Below are 19,958 nucleotides of genomic sequence, written 5' to 3'. Positions count from 1 at the left end.
GCTCTGATTCTCCACTCTATCACTAATTAGCTCTGTAAACTTGAGCAATTTCCATAAAATTTGCAGAATCTCAGTTTCTTCATCTGTACATCCATGTTAAGAATATCTTAAAAGGCCTTTTTGAGAATTAAGCAAAATAGGATATGGTCAAGTAAATTTTTAATAAATATTAATTGGGTGAATTTTATATGTGAGATAGATGAGGGAATATGTATTATGAATTGATGTATTATAAAGCTGAGGATAAGAAGTTAAGGGTTTTCCCTTGATCATGCAGTCAGGAAAGATAGAGTTGGCTTACCCAATCTCCTAAATCCCAGTCCAGTGTTTTTTTGTTTAAAAAAAAAAAAAAAGACACTCACCAAGGTTCCTGGAAAGACATATATCTAAATGCAGAGTAGGGAGGTTCTTCTTAGGGAGTCACTTCATTCAGAATTCTCAAAATGGTAGGCTGGTGGCCATATTTAGCCTTCTGCAGTATTTAGATTCTAAGTGCAAAGAGCTTTAGGAAATTAAAGTCAACACTTAAAGTTTGAGAGATTTCATATAAAAATCTGAATTTCCTACTTGTTTTGGGGAAAAAAAATTAGCAGATTTGGCAACACTGAGCCTCTGCTGAAAAAGGGCAGTGGAGGGCTAGAAGTAAGGTGAAGATGCCCCTTCAGATGGGTGGGTCCCCTCAGGTGTTCACAGTTCCTACCATCCCTCACACCCTGACTCTAGACCTGCCTCACTTATAAACCTGGCACCTGACATTTATATGTGCAGCCCAGGTTTTCCACCATTCTGCCTCACACAGTTAACCATCATTTCCTGAGCGCCAGCCATGTTTATGATTTGTCATCTAAAAATGGCAGTGAGTTGTGATGACATTTTGACAGCCACTCAACAGAACTGACTCCCTCTAGGCTGCATGTGTAAGCAGTTTGCATGCACACCAATTGCAGTAGAAATCTGGCAATCTAGCATTTTTGAGCAACGTAGATATTCAATCTGGATTTTCTCAGACACCAAAGTGGATATATTTTGCGGGTCCTGATTCTTCTTCTTTTTTTTTAAGTGTTTTTTTTTTAATATTTTATTTATTTATTCATGAGAGACACAGAGAGAGGCAGAGACACAGGCAGAGGGAGAAGCAGGCTCCATGCAGGGAGCCCAATGTGAGACTTGATCCCGGGACTCTGGGATCACGCCCTGGGCCAAAGGCAGGTGCTCAACCACTGAGCCACCTAGGTGTCCAGGGCAGGCGGGGCGGGGGGGAGGTCTGACTCTTGAATGATCCAACTTGACATTCTACCTTGATCAAATTTACCAGACAACTACACTGTTTCCACATACCTGTGCTACTATAGCCACAACTTGAAGTGGTTCATAATCACATTAAACTTTCTAAGGAAGCTGATGGGTATGAAAAACTTGTGTTTCCCAGGACACTGAGATAATTCCACATTAAACCTTAAGTAAGCCCATGAAGTAAACACTCAAAACATATTCAGGATGAGAGAGAGGAAAGCCAATGGATAACACATTAAAACATTATTTTTTTATATAAAAACTACCAAACTGCCTATAATTAGTGAATACAATCACTTTTTGGCTCTAAAATAGTTCCTCACAGCACACACACACACAAATAAGTTAAAATGTATGCTTGAGACCTTGGTGTACATCTGCTCCTGATCTTCTGTCAATACAAAATATTTTTCCTCTTTCAACCTAAACACTGGATCAGGAGCCCTGTAATGAACTATATACCACTAGCCAATCTAAAAACATTTTTGAAAAACAATGTCTAGAAAAAGATGTACCTTCTCATTCATCTCTTATCATAACTACAAAACACAAAGAATAGCCAACTTTTAAAAACATTTTATTTATTTATTTGAGAGACAGAGCATGAGAACCAGGGTGGAGGGGTGCAGAGGGAGAGGGAGAAGTAGACTCCTTGTGGAGCAGGGAGCCTGACGCAGGGCTGAATCCCAGAACCCCAAGATCATGACTTGAGCCAAAGGCAGATGCTTAACCGACTGAGCCACCCAGGCGCCCCAAGAATAACCAACTTTTAAGTATCTTGACTATCCTGGATTTTGCCACTATGGAACAGAGGTCACTGTGAGGATAATTGCCTTAGACAGTTATATACAGCTATGGAAGAGCCACACATGGGAGGAAAATCAGCTGACTGTCTGTACATCTATAGTTTGTTTTGTTTTGCTTTTTCAAACAGTGAAATTCTTGTGGTTAATTATTTTTGTGATTTCATTCCCTAGAAAAAAATGCACTACATGCACAATCCACTTTCTATTATTATTTTGTAATAATAATAATAGCGTTAAAGATCTATTGCCTGGTGTGATTTGTAAACCCTAGCAAGCCAAGAGAGGACTGCAAAAGCTAGCAATCATTTTAAGGGAATATGTTAAAAATTCTAAATATTCGATAAAGGAGCAAAGACTATCCATTGGAAGAAAGACAGTCTCTTCAATAAATGGTGCTGGGAAAATTGGACATCCACATGCAGAAGAATGAAACTAGACCACTCTCTTTCACCAGACACAAAGATAAACTCAAAATGGTTGAAAGATCTAAATGTGAGACAGGATTCCATCAAAATCCTAGAGGAGAACACAGGCAACACCCTTTTTGAACTCAGCCACAGTAACTTCTTGCAAGATACATCCACGAAGGCAAAAGAAACAAAAGCAAAAATGAACTATTGGGACTTCATCAAAATAAGAAGCTTTTGCACAGCAAAGGATACAGTCAACAAAACTAAAAGACAACCTACAGAATGGGAGAAGATATTTGCAAATGACATATCAGATAAAGGGCTAGTTTCCAAGATCTATAAAGAACTTATTAAACTCAACAGCAAAGAAACAACAATCCAATCATGAAATGGGCAAAAGACATGAAAAGAAATCTCACAGAGGAAGACATAGACATGGCCAAATGCACATAAGAAAATGCTCTGCATCACTTGCCATCAGGGAAATACAAATCAAAACCACAGTGAGATACCACCTCACACCAGTGAGAATGGGAAAAATTAACAAGGCAGGAAACCACAAATGTTGGAGAGGATGCGGAGAAAAGGGAACCCTCTTACACTGTTGGTGGGAATGTGAACTGGTGCAGCCACTCTGGAAAACTGTGTGGAGGTTTCTCAAAGAGTTAAAAATAGACCTGCCCTACGACCCAGCAATTGCACTGTTGGGGATTTACCCCAAAGATTCAGATGCAATGAAACGCCGGGACACCTGCACCCCGATGTTTCTAGCAGCAATGGCCACAATAGCCAAACTGTGGAAGGAGCCTCGGTGTCCATGGAAAGATGAGTGGATAAAGAAGATGTGGTCTATATATACGAATGGAATATTAGCCATTAGAAACGATGAATACCCACCATTTGCTTCGACGTGGATGGACCTGGAGGGTATTATGCTGAGTGAAATAAGTCAATCGGAGAAGGACAAACATTATATGTTCTCATTCATTTGGGGAATATAAATAATAGTGAAAGGGAATATAAGGGAAGGGAGAAGAAATGGGTAGGAAATATCAGAAAGGGAGACAGAACATAAAGACTCCTACTCTGGGAAACGAACTAGGGGTGGTGGAAGGGGAGGAGGGTGGGGGTGGGGGTGAATGAGTGACGGGCACTGAGGGGGGCACTTGACGGGATGAGCACTGGGTGTTATTCTGTATGTTGGTAAATTGAACACCAATAAAAAATAAATTTATTTTAAAAATTTAAAAAAATAAAAATTCTAAATAATAAACCCAGTTACCAACCGACCGGAGACAAAAGTTGGTAACAAGGTACAGAAATGTTCCTGTTTTCCTGTCTTACTCAGAGTATACCATTTACTCCAGATGTCTTTATCTTTCTAATAAATGCCAGATTTTATTGACACATTTTATCAGCTTCTTGCCATAGACACCAAAAGGTCTGGAATGCAAGCTCTCTTTTTGAGTCACCATTTATCCCCACAACATTTGCAGGGAGAGCATCGTTATAATTCTCCCAGGCTCTTGACTGTTTTAAACAGTCCCTATACACACATGGTGCATCTGTTTTCCTCTCAGAAGAGAAGCATTCTTGATTACTCCCTCTTTTCCCCTCAGAGAAATGTATGTACTACCTACAGATGACACAGATCATTTAATCAACAAGCTTCCGAAGAGATACAGATTTGTTCTCCACAATCAGCAAGGAAACTGTACCCAAATTTTTTTCTTTACTACATTAAAAAAAAAAAAGCGGGTGGGAATCCTATGAAACTATGATGGAGAAGGCTTCCTTTAGGGAAGAGAGTAGAAAAACATTGCAAGTTTATCCCAGGAAGTTGCACGGAAATTGATCCCCAAAGTTATGCACAATCCTCAGTTTGATCAGAGGGTACTTTGGGTTTTTCCTCTAGGATGCTGGATCTTTCTCTTTTTTTCTTTTTTTTAAATCTCATTGAGCTCTGAGCTCTAGACTCATAACAGTGTTAGGCATGCATTGTCACTACAGGGTTTTTCATCTCTGTGTCATTTTACAGACTAGCTCAAAGAATCCCTGAGCTAAGGGGGAATTATTTGGATTCCTGTTTTACAGCTGAAGAAACTGAAGAAGAGAAGCAAAGAGTTTCCCACTGAGACACAGAAAGAGCCTGTTTGAGGGGCTCAGTCTGCAGGGTTTCAGAGTTCAAACGCCCACTCAGAACACTACAACAGGGGAACAAGACAGCCTTCTAAATCTAGCATGAAATGCTGGATTTTGTTATTCTCCCTATATAATGTGATGTAGCATAGTTGCATGGGGAGCGACAGCAAGAGAAAAATGTGATGAAATCGTAGCTATATCCAAAATAGTCTTATTTTACATAATTGGATGTGATTTAAGAAATGTACTCATTCTCCCCTGCCACAACATTAGTGAGACGCTTGGCGCCAGATACCTCTAAATTCTTCCATTTAATTGTGTATTTGATACTAGCTATTCTCACAATCTAAAAAAGAGATCATTTGGGTATGATTGAACTGTATACTAAAACTCCTCTTGGAAGATGTGACTTTTAGTACAGAAAGCAAAAGCTTTTTGGTCACTAAAAAGAGGTAGGCTTCCTGGGCATATAAGTTTACCAAAATTTCCAATTATAGTATAAAGACTTCATTTCACTTGCAGAGAAAAAAAACAAAAACAAAAACAAAAACAACTCTAATGGGGATTTGTGACCCCTGCTGGAGGCAAAAAGAGTAACAGAAAGAGAAGAAGGTCAAAGGCCAGAATAACCTGGCTCTAGTGTTGGTAATAGCAATAGTATTGTATCTACCATTTAGTGAGCTTTTTCCATGCATTTTCTGATTTAATCCACACAACTCTTTTTTTTAAGAGTTTATTTATTTTTTTATTTATTTGAGAGAGAGTGTGTGTGCACGCACATGCATGAGCAAGGGGAAGGGACAGAGGGAGAGGGAGGAGCAGCCTCCCTGCTGAGCAGAGAGCCTGTCACAGGACTCAATCCCAGGACCCCAGGATCATGACCTGAGCCAAAGGCAGACGTTTAACTGACTAAGCCACCCAAGCACCCTGTACAACTTTTTACATTTGATATTTTTATTTCCATTTTACAGATGAGAATATGAACTTGGAGAGGCAAAGTAACTCCCTCATGATCATCTTCAGTGTCTGTGTGGTTAAAGTAGTATTTGGGAACCAGACAGACTGGGAGGTGTCAAATACATTTATCAGTCGTACAGTGGCCAACCATCCTAGTTTACTCCAGACTCAGAGGTTTCCTGGAAGGCAAAACTTTCAGGGCAAACCAGGACAATGGCTCACCCTACAAGTTGTGTGACCTTAAAGAAAGTACCTCTCCCTGCCCTGGACCACAGAGGAATTTGGACCAGGATGATCTCTAAAGTTTACTGGAGTGCTGTCGCCTGATTTCTTTCTCTGCATAGTGACATGGAATCATCTGTCTAATCATTGCCTCAAGGAATCTGTAGCATCACTGTCTTTATTCTTCCCCCTCTTTATGATTGAGTTCTTGCAGTGTATTCTAGAAAGCCCCTTCTGTTTCAATCTACACAGATACAAGAGAACTCATAACAACAGTTTTCCACTGAACAGGTCTGGGCGTGATAAGCCTCTATGGGCATCTGCCTTAACATTTTAAGGGATACTTCACATTTATCACATCTACTCAACTGAGCCTCTCAGCCTCTGTTGTCCTACCAAAATGAGAGTAGTAAAAATTGTATCTCACAGGGCTAGTGAGATCAAACATGTAAAAGTGCTTTTATAAACTATATAAAAATATAAAAATGTATCCATGCTACCTCTTATCAGAGAGTGGGTATGTGAATCACAAACCAATTTGCATGTAGTCCCAACCTGAATCTACCCCCACGCTCTAGTCCCACACAACACCTAACCTGTATGGGCTCTTAAAGATAGAGTTTTATATTTCAAAGGCTCTGGATCCCTTCTTATTTTAGCCATGGAGTCTAGTCATTTGCTGGCCATAACCTCCTAATTCAATAATCAAGAAACAGGAAACTTGTTCTCTATATCAAATTGGAGATGGAGACTAGGAAAATAGGATAGGAATCACTCAAACTCTGGGACATTAGTTAAAATGTTTAGAAGAGAAAAAAGGAAACCCATCACTAGGGTGGTGCAATTGTCTAATCTCTTATATAGGCAAAATTGTCTCTATTCAGTCTAATTCAGAGGTATTTTGAGGATTAATGGGGCAAGGATGTGAAGGCTCTTTCAAAACCACATAAAGGAGGCTACAAAATTAAACACTAGTCATGCCTGTAGGTGTGAATATAGATCTATATATTTCAAATATATATGCAAATATATTTCATCTAGTCTGATGCTCTTATTTTACAAGTGATAATATGAGGATCTAGGAGAGTTAGTGCCTTGTACAGAGCCAAGAGCCATGATGAAAACTCAAGTCCGTTGATTTCAGCCAGTGCTCATGAAACATGAGGATTCTCTTATTTTGAAATCCTCCAGAAGCAGGCTTTGAGGCAAGAATTGAAGAGCATGCAGTTTATTTGGGAAGTAGCTCCAGGGACCACTAGTAGGGCAATGGATAAAGAGATAGGGACAAGAAAGAATCAATCAAGCAAGGTCCCACTGTGGACAACTGGATATTCATCCTATTGAGGAACACAGGGAAGCAGCATGGATCCTGTGTCTCAGTTATCCCAACTGAGAGACAAGAAGATCACAGTCTTTATCCCATCAGTCATTGGGTGACAGCTGCTGGAGGAATGTCAATTCCTTCATCACTTCTAGCATACAGGTAGAATGGGCTTCAGTGACCACAGAGGGCCCTTAGCAAAGATTCACAGGATTTGAGATTTAGAGGTTGAGCCAGCATGCCCAGCAGTGGTATGAGCTGAGGGAACACTGGCAGGCACAGATGTCCATCTATGACTGGTGTCTTGGGGGTCCACTAGTTGAATATACCAGAGAATGCTGTAAGGACCTCTACCACTATATTCCATTGCAATGTAAAGCCTATGAAGGCAGGAATATATACTTTTTGTTCTGTTTTGTTCTTTGCTGAAACCTCAAGTTCTAAAACAGTGGTAACACATCATAGCTACTTATTAAATATTGGTTGAGTGAATGAATAACACCCCTGACAATTGGCCGGTCTGCTTCTCCTTGAATGCTCCTCCAGTGAGGAGGCACACAGGATGAGTTAAGGCAGCTGGATCATTTACTGAACCATCCTCTGATAGGAAGTTCTTCCTTGGGCAGCCCGGTGGGTCAGCGGTTTAGCACTGCCTTCAGCCCAGGGCGTGATCCTGGAGACCCTGGATTGAGTCCCACATTAGGCTTCCTGTGTGGAGCCTGCTTCTGCCTCTGCCTGTGTCTCTGCCTCTCTCTCTGTGTCTCTCATGAATTAAAAAAAGAAAAAAAAAAAAAAGAAGTTTCTTCCTTCCCGACATTAACTTCCTATGTGCTTCCCTGTAACACTTACCTTCTGGCTCTAATTTTCTCCGGGACCAAAGAAGAATAAATCTAGCTCCCCGTTCCACTTAACAATATTTCAGATCTATTTGGATAGCTGTGTGTGCCTCGTTTCTTCAGCTGTCCACTTATTATATGGTTTTTACAAGCTTTCACTTTCCTGATAGTGGAAAGAATGTGGTGTTAGAAGCCACTTCAGCCACTTTCAAGGGGAGGAATCTTGGGTGAGCTTCTTCCTCTAAAAATATGCAGATAAGACTAATAAGAACTATATTCCAGGATTGGTGTGAAAGCCAGGTAGATAAAGACCCATGTAGATAAAGCCCTGGCCCAGTGCCTAGTACTTAGAAGCCCCCTATAAAGTTCGTTTCCAATGCCCACTGCCCAGTCAGCAGCTTCTGGTTATAGTCCAGCTTGTCAGTACACGGTTTAGGCATGACATCTGCAAATGGGCCTTCTTACACATCTGCATTAAATACAGAATACAGAGGGATTACAGCATTCCTCACTCTTCAACGTTTAAAAACTAGAGTTTCTCACTCAGTTTGTGACAGGCTCAGGACTGGTAAGCAGCCCTGTTAAAGCACTCTAAGAGTGCAATAGCTTTTTAGGCAACCGCATAGCAATATTATTTCCTACTGAGCTTATATGACTAGCACCCCAAGGCCCTTTCTGTGTGGAATATTCTATCATCCCTACATCTTGCATAGTTGTCTTTTTGAACCTAAGTGTAGGATTTCCTTTGTTCCTTACTGGATCTCTTTTTTTAGTGATTCCTTCTTACTACACTGTACCTGCCCTTACAACAGATAAGACTACCCTAAATCCCTACTAGGCCTTCCTTGTCTTCCAGTTCACATCATCATTTGGTGGCATGTCCTACAACGATAAGCAGAAGACAGGGGATATCAAACATCCCTCTTCCAACTTTGCTATTTTTCAGCTGCTCTTGAAAAACTTCCACATGGAGGATGCCTGGGTGGCTCAGTAGTTGTGCATCTTCCTTTGGCTAAGGTCGTGATCCCTGGGTCCTAGGATCGAGTCCCACATTGGGCTCCCTGCATGGAGCCTGCTTCTCCCTCTGACTGTGTCTCTGCCTCTCTCTGTGTCTCTCGTGAATAAATAAATAAAATCTTAAAAAAAAACTTTTACATGGGGAAAGAAGTGGAAGCTCTTAAACCACTAGACGGTTATAGAGGATGTGCATTTGCCTCATCCAAACTCTTTTTTACCTCTAATTCCACAAATACAAGAGAAGTAGTAGTTTAGCAAATGGATGCAAGTAATGAGAGGAGATCCTAAAACACAAACTAGAAAATGTCAGAACCTCACTCAGCCCAGTAAAGTAGCAAAAGTGCTGGACTGGAGGTTGAAGAGTTATTTTCAAGTCATGACGCTGTCACCAACTAGCTATAGGACTTCAGCAAATTTTCCCAACTTCTTTAGGATTCAGTTTTCTCATCTGTAAGATGAAGAGTTGGGCTTAAAAAAAACCTTAATAGGGATCCCTGGGTGGCGCAGCGGTTTGGCACCTGCCTTTGGCCCAGGGCGCGATCCTGGAGACCCGGGATCGAATCCCACGTCGGGCTCCCAGGGCATGGAGCCTGCTTCTCCCTCTGCCTGTGTCTCTGCCTCTCTCTCTCTCTCTGTGTGTGACTATCATAAATAAAAATTAAAAAAAAACCTTAATAAATAAACTATAGCTCTTTGCCACAGCTCCTGCAAAAATGAAGACTATTCTCAGCAATCAGACTGTCAATATCCCAAGAGATATGGACATCACTCTGAAGGGACCCACTGTTATCGTGAAGAGCCCCAGAGGAACCCTGTGAAGGGACTTCAATCACATTAACGTAGAGCTCAGTCTCCTTAGAAAGAAAAAGAAGAGGCTCTGAGTTGACAAATTGTGGAGAACTAGGAAAGAACTGGCTACTGTTCACACTATCTGTAGTCATGTACGGAACACGATCAACGGCGTCATATTAGGCTTCTGTCACCAGATGAGGTCTGTGTGTGCTTACTTCCCCATCAATGTTGTTATTCAGGAGAACAGTTCTCTTGTTGAAATCCAAAATTTCTTGGGTGAAAAATCCATCTGCAGAGTTCAGATGAGGCCAGATGTTGCTTCTTCAGTATCTCAAGCCCAGAAAGACGAGTTCGTTCTTGACAGAAGTGACATGGAACATGCATCAAACTCATCAAACTCAGCTGCTTTGATCAGCAAGCCAGTTGAAAACAAGGATATCATAAAACTTTTAGATGGCTAATATCTATGTTTCTGAAAAAGGATCATTGCAGAAGGCTGATGAATAAGTTCTAAGTTGTCCAGCTACAGAAATAGCAAGATGATTTTTCAGACTTATTTATAATATTTTAAAGACACTATAAAAGCTGTATTGATTTGGGAAAGGATAAATAAATACATAAACTATAATGATCTGGACCAGGGGACATTATTTAGCACTGAAAAGAAATGAACCATGAAGAAGTGAAATGACCTAGAGGAACTTTAAGTGTATATTGTAAGTGAAAGAAGCCAACCTGAAAAGGCTACATACCATGTTTCCTACTACATGTGATCCTCTGGAAAAAGGAAAAACTATGGAGATAGTAGAAAGAGTGATTGCTGTGGGCTGGGGTGAAGGAGGTATAAACAGGTGGATCACAAAGGATTTTTAGAGCACTAAAACTATTCTTTATGGTACTAGAATGGTAGATACATGTGATTATATAGTTATCAGAATCCTTAGAATGTACAGCACCAAGAGGGAACTGTAATGCAGAAACAAAAGCAATAAAAAAACCCCACCTACTCATGTTAAATAATAACAGTACCACATATGCTTTACCATGTAATCCCCATAGGTAGGTTTCACTGTCACTGCCACCTTACAAATGAGGAAGCTGAGGCTAGAACATGAAGGCCAAGGACAGGATGTGAACCTAGATCTTCTGACCATGAGCTCGAGGTCCTTCGCTTTTCATCATATTGTTTGCCTACCAGATCTCAAATCCGATACCATTTCCTCAGAAATGAATTTGCATCTATTTAGTGTCCAGAATACAAAGAAGATTCTGTGCAAAACTGTTTCATTTGTTTTGTGCTATTTACAGCATATGCAGTGTACATGGAAGGCAGTAAAACAATGATTAAAAGCATGGGCTTTTGAGTCATTTCCTAGCTATGTCATGTCTGGCAAGTTAACATCTCCAAGCCTCAGATTCCTCATTTAGAAAATGGAAGTAATGACAGGACTTTCTCTCCAGAAATGTTTTAGGGATTGTGGGAGATAGAGCGTGTCAAACACTTGAGCACAGTGCTTGGCATAAACAGGACTCAAGAAGGTTCTGTTACTATTATCCTTGGGTGCATTGTGCAGGCAATGAGAGGCAGTATAGTATGATTAAAAGTGTGGAGTCCCTGGGTTAAAATCCCAGCTCTGCTACATACTAACCATTTAACTTTGGGCCAATTGCTTAGCCCCTCTATGTTTTAGTGTCCTTAATAGGGAAAAGGGGATGATCACAATAGCATTTACCTTGTAGGACTGTGGTGAGAAGACAATGAGCTAATGCATTTAAGATGCTTAGATTAGCACTTGGCACAGAAGCAGCTTGTGTACATGCTAGCTATTGAGATCACCCCTCTTTCTTTCCTTCAGCAAATCTCAAGCCCACGGTTGCAACCAATTGATTGCAAGAGCACTTTGGAATATATTCCCATTTGCTTAACACACATCAAAGGAATCAGATCTCACCATAGACTCCCCACGCCTGACTCGGGGCTACATCTCATCTGTTCTGATGAGCATGCTGCAATTGTCCCTACCACCTGCATAGACTGCCAGCATCAGGAGGCCTCTCTGAAGCAAACAGCCCACTGACAAGGGTCTAGGATGAATAGCCAAGGTTGAGAAGGCTAGCTGGAGCCAGCAGAGCCCTTTGGAGTCAGAGTTACAATTTAGAGATCCTGGCCTCTTGCAGGGAGTAGAGAGGAGAGTATTCCCTGGGTGATAGTGGGATCTCTATTCAAGGCTCTGCCTGGAAAGAGTTGCCCAAAGGGTGATGTAAGGTACTATATAGAGCTTTCAGCAACTCCAAGGACCTGAATCCTGTGTTCAGCTCCTTACCTGAACACTCCACAGCTAGTCGTTTGGCTAGGCTTGCTCCCCAGTTTTGGTTCCCACCTCAAGTGCACGGATTCTGCTCTATATATGCACTCATTGCATCTGGCAATGCCCGAAAACTCATTCCTTCAGCCTCTCAGATGCTAAACATACCTTACAAACATGTGTCTTTCCATTGTCAACACAGAATGGAATGCTTGGGGCAGATGGTTTAAAGGAAGACCCAGCCAACAATTCCAATTAAAAAATAACATCCTTACTAGAGGCTAATACAAGCATTTCTTCAGATGGTTGCTGTGGTTATATGAGTGTGTGTTGCACACTCATCTTGCCCACTGGTTGAAAGTGTCTAGAACCTAGTGTCACAAACCCCTGAAGTTACCAGGGGTTAAGCAAAGCCATGTTCCTGGAATATTTTATCTGAAAGAATAATAAAACCTTACTTTTATATTAAGACTATGAAACGATATTTAATATAAATATGACATAATTATTGAATTAGAATTCAGAGTCTGAATGGCTTTTTTTTTTTTTTTTTTAGATAAAACACAAAGTCTGGTAGTAATTTTGCATTTCCAGGATGTTCATTCCCCGCCGCCGTAAGGGATGTTGCTATGGGAAAGTTTTACAAATGTTGGGCCGAAGTCCTGGTGTAAAACACAAGAGAGAAGACAGCATAAAACAGGATGGAGTGCTGGGTGTGGGGTCCAGAGACCTGTGTGTGGGCTGGGACACTGTCACCCAACTTGCTGTGTGACCTCATGGTTAAACAGGGATGTTAATCCTTGTCCCGCCTTCCTCCTGGGGCTGTTGTGAGAATCGAATGAGACACTGTATGTGTAAAGAGCTTTCAAGCTACAGTGCTCCACAAATATAAGTTATTAGATTCAGCTTTGTTGTTTTTGGAAAGCTTGTTTCATTTTATATATCACATGTATGCTCCACCCTGCTCCTCCCCCCACAGTCAGATCAAAATTGTTTACCTTTCTCCTTAGAGTGAGCAACCTCTGACCTGACAGAAAGAAATGAAGTCACCAGGCACTCTGGCCCCGTTCTAGTTCTAGGCCACTGGAGGGGCACGCTCCCTGCCAGGCTGAGCAGCCCAGCCCTTGTCACCCATACTGAAGGGAAGTTAGGCAGAGGCCAGCTGGCACCACTGTCTGAATTTCATTATGCAGGTCTCCAGACAAGCAGAAGGGAAAAGTGCAAAGGAGCAGGTCAGCGTCTGAAATGTGAGAGGGGCAGCAGTCTCTGAAGTGTATGGGAATGGAAGGAAACTTAATACAGCTCCAAAGGGGCGAGGGAACATTGCATCATGTGAAAATAATAGCAAGCGGTCAGCAGAGCTTGGGGGTTTGGGGAGGCAGGCTTGCCCACTGACCCACTTGCAAAAGGGCTTTGAATCCATTCTATGCCATTCCAAAGTGAATCTGCACCAGGGCACACTAGGACATCAGCCTGGGTGCTCACAGGGACTACAGATTGGGCTCAGGTCCTAAGTGAACAGGTTTCCTGGGAATATGGGGTGAGGGGGTGGGGGGGCAGTATGAATCCAAACCAGAGTCCTGAAAGGGAGCCCCAGAGGTAGGAACTGGAGAGAATGGGTTAGGTAATTAACCAATTAGTCAAAACTATTATTTATTGAGCACTTCATATGTTCTAAATACATACTTCACCTAATCCTCACAATAACCCTAAAGAGTATCATCCCCATTTTTAGTACAAAAAAACTGAAGTTCAATGAGTTAAGGCACATTTCCAAGGACTCACAGCTAGTAAGCAGCAGAGCCAGAGTTTAAATCCAGATCTGTGCAACTGCAGGTTTCCGGATTTTAAATTCTCTGCTATAGCTCTCTCTAAACTGGAAGGGAAGCCATGGTTGGGGATTGAAGTGGAAATGGATTAAAATAAAAGTGTGGGAATAAGAGAGAAAGATCTGGATTTCTTCCATGTTGGTGACCTGTTTTTCTTGACTAGGGGAGCATGAGTGTGGTTTCCTCTGTACATTTGTAATATAAGAATTGGCCACCTTTTCTAAGTAGGTAACTCATGGCCTGACTTCTGTGGGTCTGGGTGAGGGTGGAGCTGCAGCCACTAGTGGAAGCAAATGCAAAAGAAGCCATCAGGGACATAGGAAAGAGGCCATGTTGGAGGGGAACAGACTTCCTGTGTCACTGATGAGATTTGCCTTTGGTACTTTTATCATTTATCTATTGCCATTAGTAGTGTTGCATAACAAACTGCCCCAACAATGAGTGGGTTAAAATCACAACCGTTTATTGTTTCTCAAAAATTTCAGGGTTAGCTGAACATCTAGGCTGATCTGAAATGGGCTCCCATGTCAGCTGGGCTTGCTCATGTGTCTGCCACCAGCTGGAAAGTCTGCTGGAAATGGCTGATCTAGGATGGCCTCAGCTGGGATGACTCAGCTCTGTTCCACAGTGTCCCATCTCCAGCAGGTGAGTTCAGTATTGTTCTCGTGCTGAAGGCAGAAGAGCAAGAGAGGAGCAGAGGTGTACACGACCTGAGGCTTAGACCTGGCATATCATACCTTCTGTCCCATTCTACCAGCCAAACCAAGTCACAAGGCAGCCCAGATTCAGCAGGTAGGGAAAAAGACTCCATCTCCTAATGGCTGACAAAGTCATATTGCAAAATACTTGAAGAACTGCAGGCATTTTTTTTTTTTGCAGTCTATCTACCACAATATTCAATCTCGATCTCAAAGTAGATGAAAGCAGTGTCATTTTTCAAATATTCTGGGCTATGCCCACTTCCCTGTCAAAAACCCTTTGTCCACTACATGTCATTTCTTTGTCCAATATTTATGTGTCATATCGGCACTAAATTGGGAAGGGAGTGATATAATGACTGTATAGTTGGACAAATAAAAGAATGCCTTTTTTCTAGGGGTGCTAAAATTTAGACTGCTTACCCCTTGACTTCAGCTCTATAGTTTTTTTTGTTTGTTTGTTTAATTTTTATTTATTTATGATAGTCACACAGAGAGAGAGAGGCAGAGACACAGGCAGAGGGAGAAGCAGGCTCCATGCACCGGGAGCCTGACGTGGGATTCGATCCCGGGTCTCCAGGATCGCGCCCTGGGCCAAAGGCAGGCGCCAAACCGCTGCGCCACCCAGGGATCCCCTCTATAGTTTTTATAACTAAGCTATTTGCATTAGGAAGTATACTTACACTTTCTCGGTCAACCATCCCAGCCTATCTATATGTATATGGGAATGCTGTCAAAGTTCATTTAATAAGATGAATACTACTAATACTTCACCCCACTGCTAATACTGTGCTTGCAATCTGAATTAAAGACACTAAACTCCAGCAATTTATTTCTTACAATGTGACTGAGATCATGAACTCCCCAGAGGTATGCCTTTGAAATCTCTTATATATGAAATTATTGGCATCACATTTGACATCTATATGCCAAGAACTGACTGTTAATATACTGAAAAGACCAGACTTTGCTGGTGCTGAAGTCAAAGGACCAACATGGTTGCCTGCTTTGACATCAGACTGCCTAGATTTCAATTTCAGCTCCATCACATATGATTTGTAACCCGGAGCAGGTTACTTAAGCTCTCTGTATCTTGGTTTCCTCAACTGTAAAATGGGGACAAAATAAGTATCGATGTCACAGGAATGACATGATTCAAATAAGATGCTGAAAACCAGGAAACAAAATCACCATCTCAAAAAGATACCTGCACCCCCATGTTCATAGCAGTATCATTTACAGCAGCCAAGATGTGGTAACAACCTAAGTGTCCACTGACAGATGAATGACTAAGAAAATGTGAATATTATTCAACTGTAAAAAAATAAAGAAATCCTGTCATTGGGATCCCTGGGTGGCGCAGCGGTTTGGCGCCTGCCTTTGGCCCAGGGCGCGATCCTGGAGATCCGGGATCGAGTCCCACGTCAGGCTCCCGGTACATGGAGCCTGCTTCTCCCTCTGCCTGTGTCTCTGCCTCTCTCTCTCTCTCTCTCTGTGACTATCATAAATAAATAAAAACGTAAAAAAAAAAAAAAATTAAAAAAAAAAAAAAGAAATCCTGTCATTTGTGACAACATGAGTAGACCCTAAGGGCATTATGCCAAGTGAAATAAGTCAGACAGAGAAAGATAAAAACAGTATAATCTCACTTATTTGTGGAATCTAAGAAACCAAACTCATTGATACAGAAAACAGACTGGTGGTTGCCAGAAGCAGGGTGGGAACTTGATGAAATGGGTGAAGGTGGTCAGAAAGTATAAACTTCTGGGGCACCGGGGTGACTCAGTTGGTTAAGTGTCTTGTCTGACTCTTTATCTCAGCTCAGGTCTTGATCTCAGGGTGGTGAGTTCAAGCCTTACATTGGGCTCCACACTGGTGGGGGGACTGCAATTAATAATACTGTATTGTATATTTGAAAGTTGCTAAGAGAGTCTATCTTAAAAGTTCTCATCACAAGGAAAAAAAATTGTAACTATGTGAGGTGATGTCAACTGAACTTATTGTGGTGATCATTTCATAATATCTAGACATACTAAATAATTATTTCATATACCTTAGATTCATACAATGCTACAGAGCCATCAAATCTCAATCAAACTGGAAAGAAAAAAATAGATGCTGAGAACCATGTCTGCAGAGAGTATCCATCACCAGAGATCTACCTATCATTATTAGCTTTAGGCCTCGCTGCCTGGAGGACCTTGAACAAGTTACTTAGTCTCCCTGGGCCTCAATATCATCAGCTGTAAAATGGGGGAAATATTACCAGTCAAACTTATAGCACTCACCTTATTGGATGCTTTAACTTTAGACCTCAGATGGTCTTTCCTGTTCCTGAGAGCCCCTTGGAACAAAGACTTATGGAAGTCTGAAGCCTTTCCAATGGCTTCTGTGAATTCCCAGGGATCTGTCCCCAAATGTACTCCCTGCTTCTAGGCATGCTGCCTCTGGTCTGCCCAATGTTGACCCCAATATGACCAGGGCCATCAAATAAGGCTACATAGATTGTGCCCTGCTCAAGGGTACCACCAAGCTAAGGGGGGCAAGGAGGTCTAAAAAACCAGCCTGTGCTCTGCTCACCTTCTTTTCCCTTCCCTTCTCCTCCTCCTCCCTCAGCTCTTCCTACTCCTCCATCTCTCTCCCTCTTTCCCTCCTTCTCCTCTCTCTCTCCTTCTCCTTCTTCTATTTTCCCATGAGCAATTTAAGCACTTTATTTGTTCTTTATTTTTCTGCCAACCTAGACTTTCTCCTTCACCTCAGGAATTTATCAGGATGCTTTTGCAAACAAAGAATGTTCATTCCCTAAGGGATGCCAATTGATATCTACTGTTAAGATAATGTACAGTTCATATTATTACACACATGTCTGTTTCCCTCCATGTCTATTAATTCTTGAAGGGTGGACGTTGTGTTTCCATGGTTCCTATCTTAGACTTGCAGCCAATATTTAGTAAATGAAGAACTGAATTCACTTGGGGCTAATCAAGACCAGGCTCAAGTTTTCACTCTGCCACTTATTAGATGAGGACTTCAGACAATTAGCCTCTTAGAGCCTCAGTTCCTTCATCTATAAAAGCATTAGGACTAGCTTGAGGTAAGTGAGGCACTCAGGGCTCAGAATTTAAGGAAGCACTCATTTGTAGGCTTGACAAAATTTAAGGAGCCTGAGAATGGGTGCCTCCTTAAATTTTGTACTCTGAGAAACTCACTTGCCTCACTTTAGTCCTGACCCGGCTCTATAAAATAGGGAAAATAATGCTATCCATGTCATGAGCCACTAGCATTTCTTACTAATTTTTAGTGAAGTGTTTTAAGTGCAGTCCTTATTATCATTTCAAGCTGCTTTATATGAAATTGCTCAAGGAAAATCATTAAATGTAATAGAAGCCATTTGAAAATTAATGTTTAGAGTTATAATGATTCAGAGACCTCTAATAATTTTCAACTTAATGGAAAACAATGTAATGTTTTTTATATACCCATTTGTTGTCCTATGGGTTGGAATATGTGTGAGTATATCTTCATGTCTTACTCTGATTCATTATTACCTAGAGTTGTCATATGAGAAGCAGATTCATTATTACATTTTAGAATGTCTATCCACAGGAATTTTGAGTTAAGCTTCATATTTGACACAACTTAATCCAATGCCTACCTCTCCCATTTGGCATCATAGATGCCTCTATTTGTACTTCAGTTTCATTGCTCTGAAAGCTGAATGCCAATCAAGTTGGGTGTTTCAACATTCCTAGGTTGGACACCTGCCCTGGGTGTCCTTGGAAAAGTGTGCCTCTCTTGGCCAACTGCCATGAAAAGTCTCATCACATGTGTCCTCTTTGGATTTCAAACAAGATCCCATTCTGACAGGTTAGACTTTTCTAAAGTTTTCTTTTTAAAAAATTCTTCCTGACATCAAATCAATGCCTTCAGAGGACATTAGGCCAAGTATAATTTCTTACATGTACCCCCTGGGGAAAAATTATGATTATTTTGAAATATATTGAACCCATCCATAAAATTATAGGAAACTTTTAAAACTGTAAATGTCTGAACTCAACTTAGTAAAATCTCCAGAAAGAAGAGTCACGTTACTCCCTCTGCATAGAAATAAAAAACTAAGCCACGTCCCTCCCCCTATATACACATACCTGAGGCTTCCCATGGTGAAAATTTCATGTCATATAGCTCATTTGAAGTAAGATCATCCTCAAATACCCTCCAAACTGGGTGAAACTTCATCCAGCTGTTTTCACATGAGGTGATGCCAAAGAAACAGGAACTTAACCACATTTCTGTAGCCGGGGCTGATGATGGAGAGGTGAGAATGTCAGGCAGGTTGAGGGATACTGAGTAGCGGTGGACAGAACCTGGCACATAGCAAGGCTTTCATAAATGCCATTATCCGTTATGTGAAAGATGCAGAGTGCAGAAGCATCCACACCCCGTCACTACATCTATGAGAAACAAATGAGGAAACATATATAAAGCAAAAGGATTGCTAGAAAGTGCATGAAAACATCAACAATAGTTGTGTTTGGACAACCAGGAATTCTTTTTCTTTTCTTTTCCTTTCTTTTCTTTTCTTTTTTTTTTTTTTTTAAGGTTTATTTGAGAGAAAGAGAGTACATGAGGTGGGGGGGTTAGGGAGGGACAGAGGGAGAAGTAGACTCCCTGCTGAGCAGGGAGCTTAACCAGGGGCTGTCCCAAGAAGCCAAGATCATGACCTGAGCTCAAGGCAGATGCTTAAGCAACTGAGCCACCCAGGTATCCCTCTCTTTCTTCTTTTCGATATGTTCCATTTTTCTTTAATAAACATGTATTGGGTTTATTATGGATTGCATGCAATGTTACTAAATTTTGAAAGATATTTTTTGAGCTGCTCTATTTTGTCTGTCCTCAGCCTTTACAAATCAAATACTCTCAGGACCTCTGAAGTGTTCTGAGAGAAAGGATGTGAGGAAGACTTCATGGGAACTGACAGGGAGCCATCCTCTGGCAGTAAAGCTAATGGCTTTTTTTTCTTTTTGTCTTTTTTTTTCTTTTTTGTTTCCCCTTTTTCTTCTCCCTCCCTCCTTCCCTAAGTGAAGCTGAATCAATGATTTGCAGCTGTGAGAGCTGCCATTTATTTCTCTAATTATTTTTTTCTACCAAAAATTCCCATTGCCAAAGCTGCCTGTGCAAACAAAAACACATAAACATTTACAAGTTTGTTGTTATTGTTTTTTAAGCAAAACAAAAATGAATTTATCCTAAAAGCAGCCAGACTGTGAGGGTCAACCTTTTTTTTTTTTTTTTTTTTTTTTAAGTTCTTTTTTTCACACCAGCAGAT

The 19,958-nt window shown here is 41.2% G+C and overlaps 2 protein-coding genes and 1 pseudogene across 4 annotated transcripts in view; 1 reads left to right on the top strand and 2 right to left on the bottom strand.

Moving 5' to 3' along the window:
- ROR1 (receptor tyrosine kinase like orphan receptor 1) overlaps positions 1–18,919 on the bottom strand; it is a 447,550-nt gene extending 428,631 nt beyond the window's left edge. Inside the window, exon 1 of the mRNA XM_077892081.1 lies at positions 18,778–18,919. Within this exon, the coding sequence (XP_077748207.1) occupies positions 18,778–18,919 (142 nt within the window). The remainder of the gene's footprint in view (positions 1–18,777) is intronic.
- The window catches only part of PGM1 (phosphoglucomutase 1), a 157,434-nt gene that overhangs the window by 9,754 nt on the left and 127,722 nt on the right, over positions 1–19,958 (bottom strand). The window contains exons 16-17 of one of the 3 annotated variants that reach the window (XR_013376406.1): positions 18,778–19,083; positions 14,378–14,599 (exon numbers count right to left, since the gene is read on the bottom strand). The exons of 1 other annotated variant lie outside the window; for it this stretch is intronic. The gene's annotated coding sequence lies outside the window, so the exon portion shown is untranslated. Of the gene's footprint in view, positions 1–14,377; positions 14,600–18,777; positions 19,084–19,958 lie in introns of those variants that run through there. One more of the 3 variants, XR_013376407.1, reaches the window with a different exon arrangement.
- LOC144305218 (large ribosomal subunit protein uL6 pseudogene) lies at positions 9,718–10,303 on the top strand (annotated as a pseudogene).

Source organism: Canis aureus, chromosome 3, assembly GCF_053574225.1.
Source record: "Canis aureus isolate CA01 chromosome 3, VMU_Caureus_v.1.0, whole genome shotgun sequence".
In the NCBI taxonomy this organism is placed as follows: domain Eukaryota; kingdom Metazoa; phylum Chordata; class Mammalia; order Carnivora; family Canidae; genus Canis; species Canis aureus.
The sequence above is the reverse complement of the archived record's forward strand: the minus strand, read 5'-3'. Positions and strand labels throughout refer to the sequence as shown.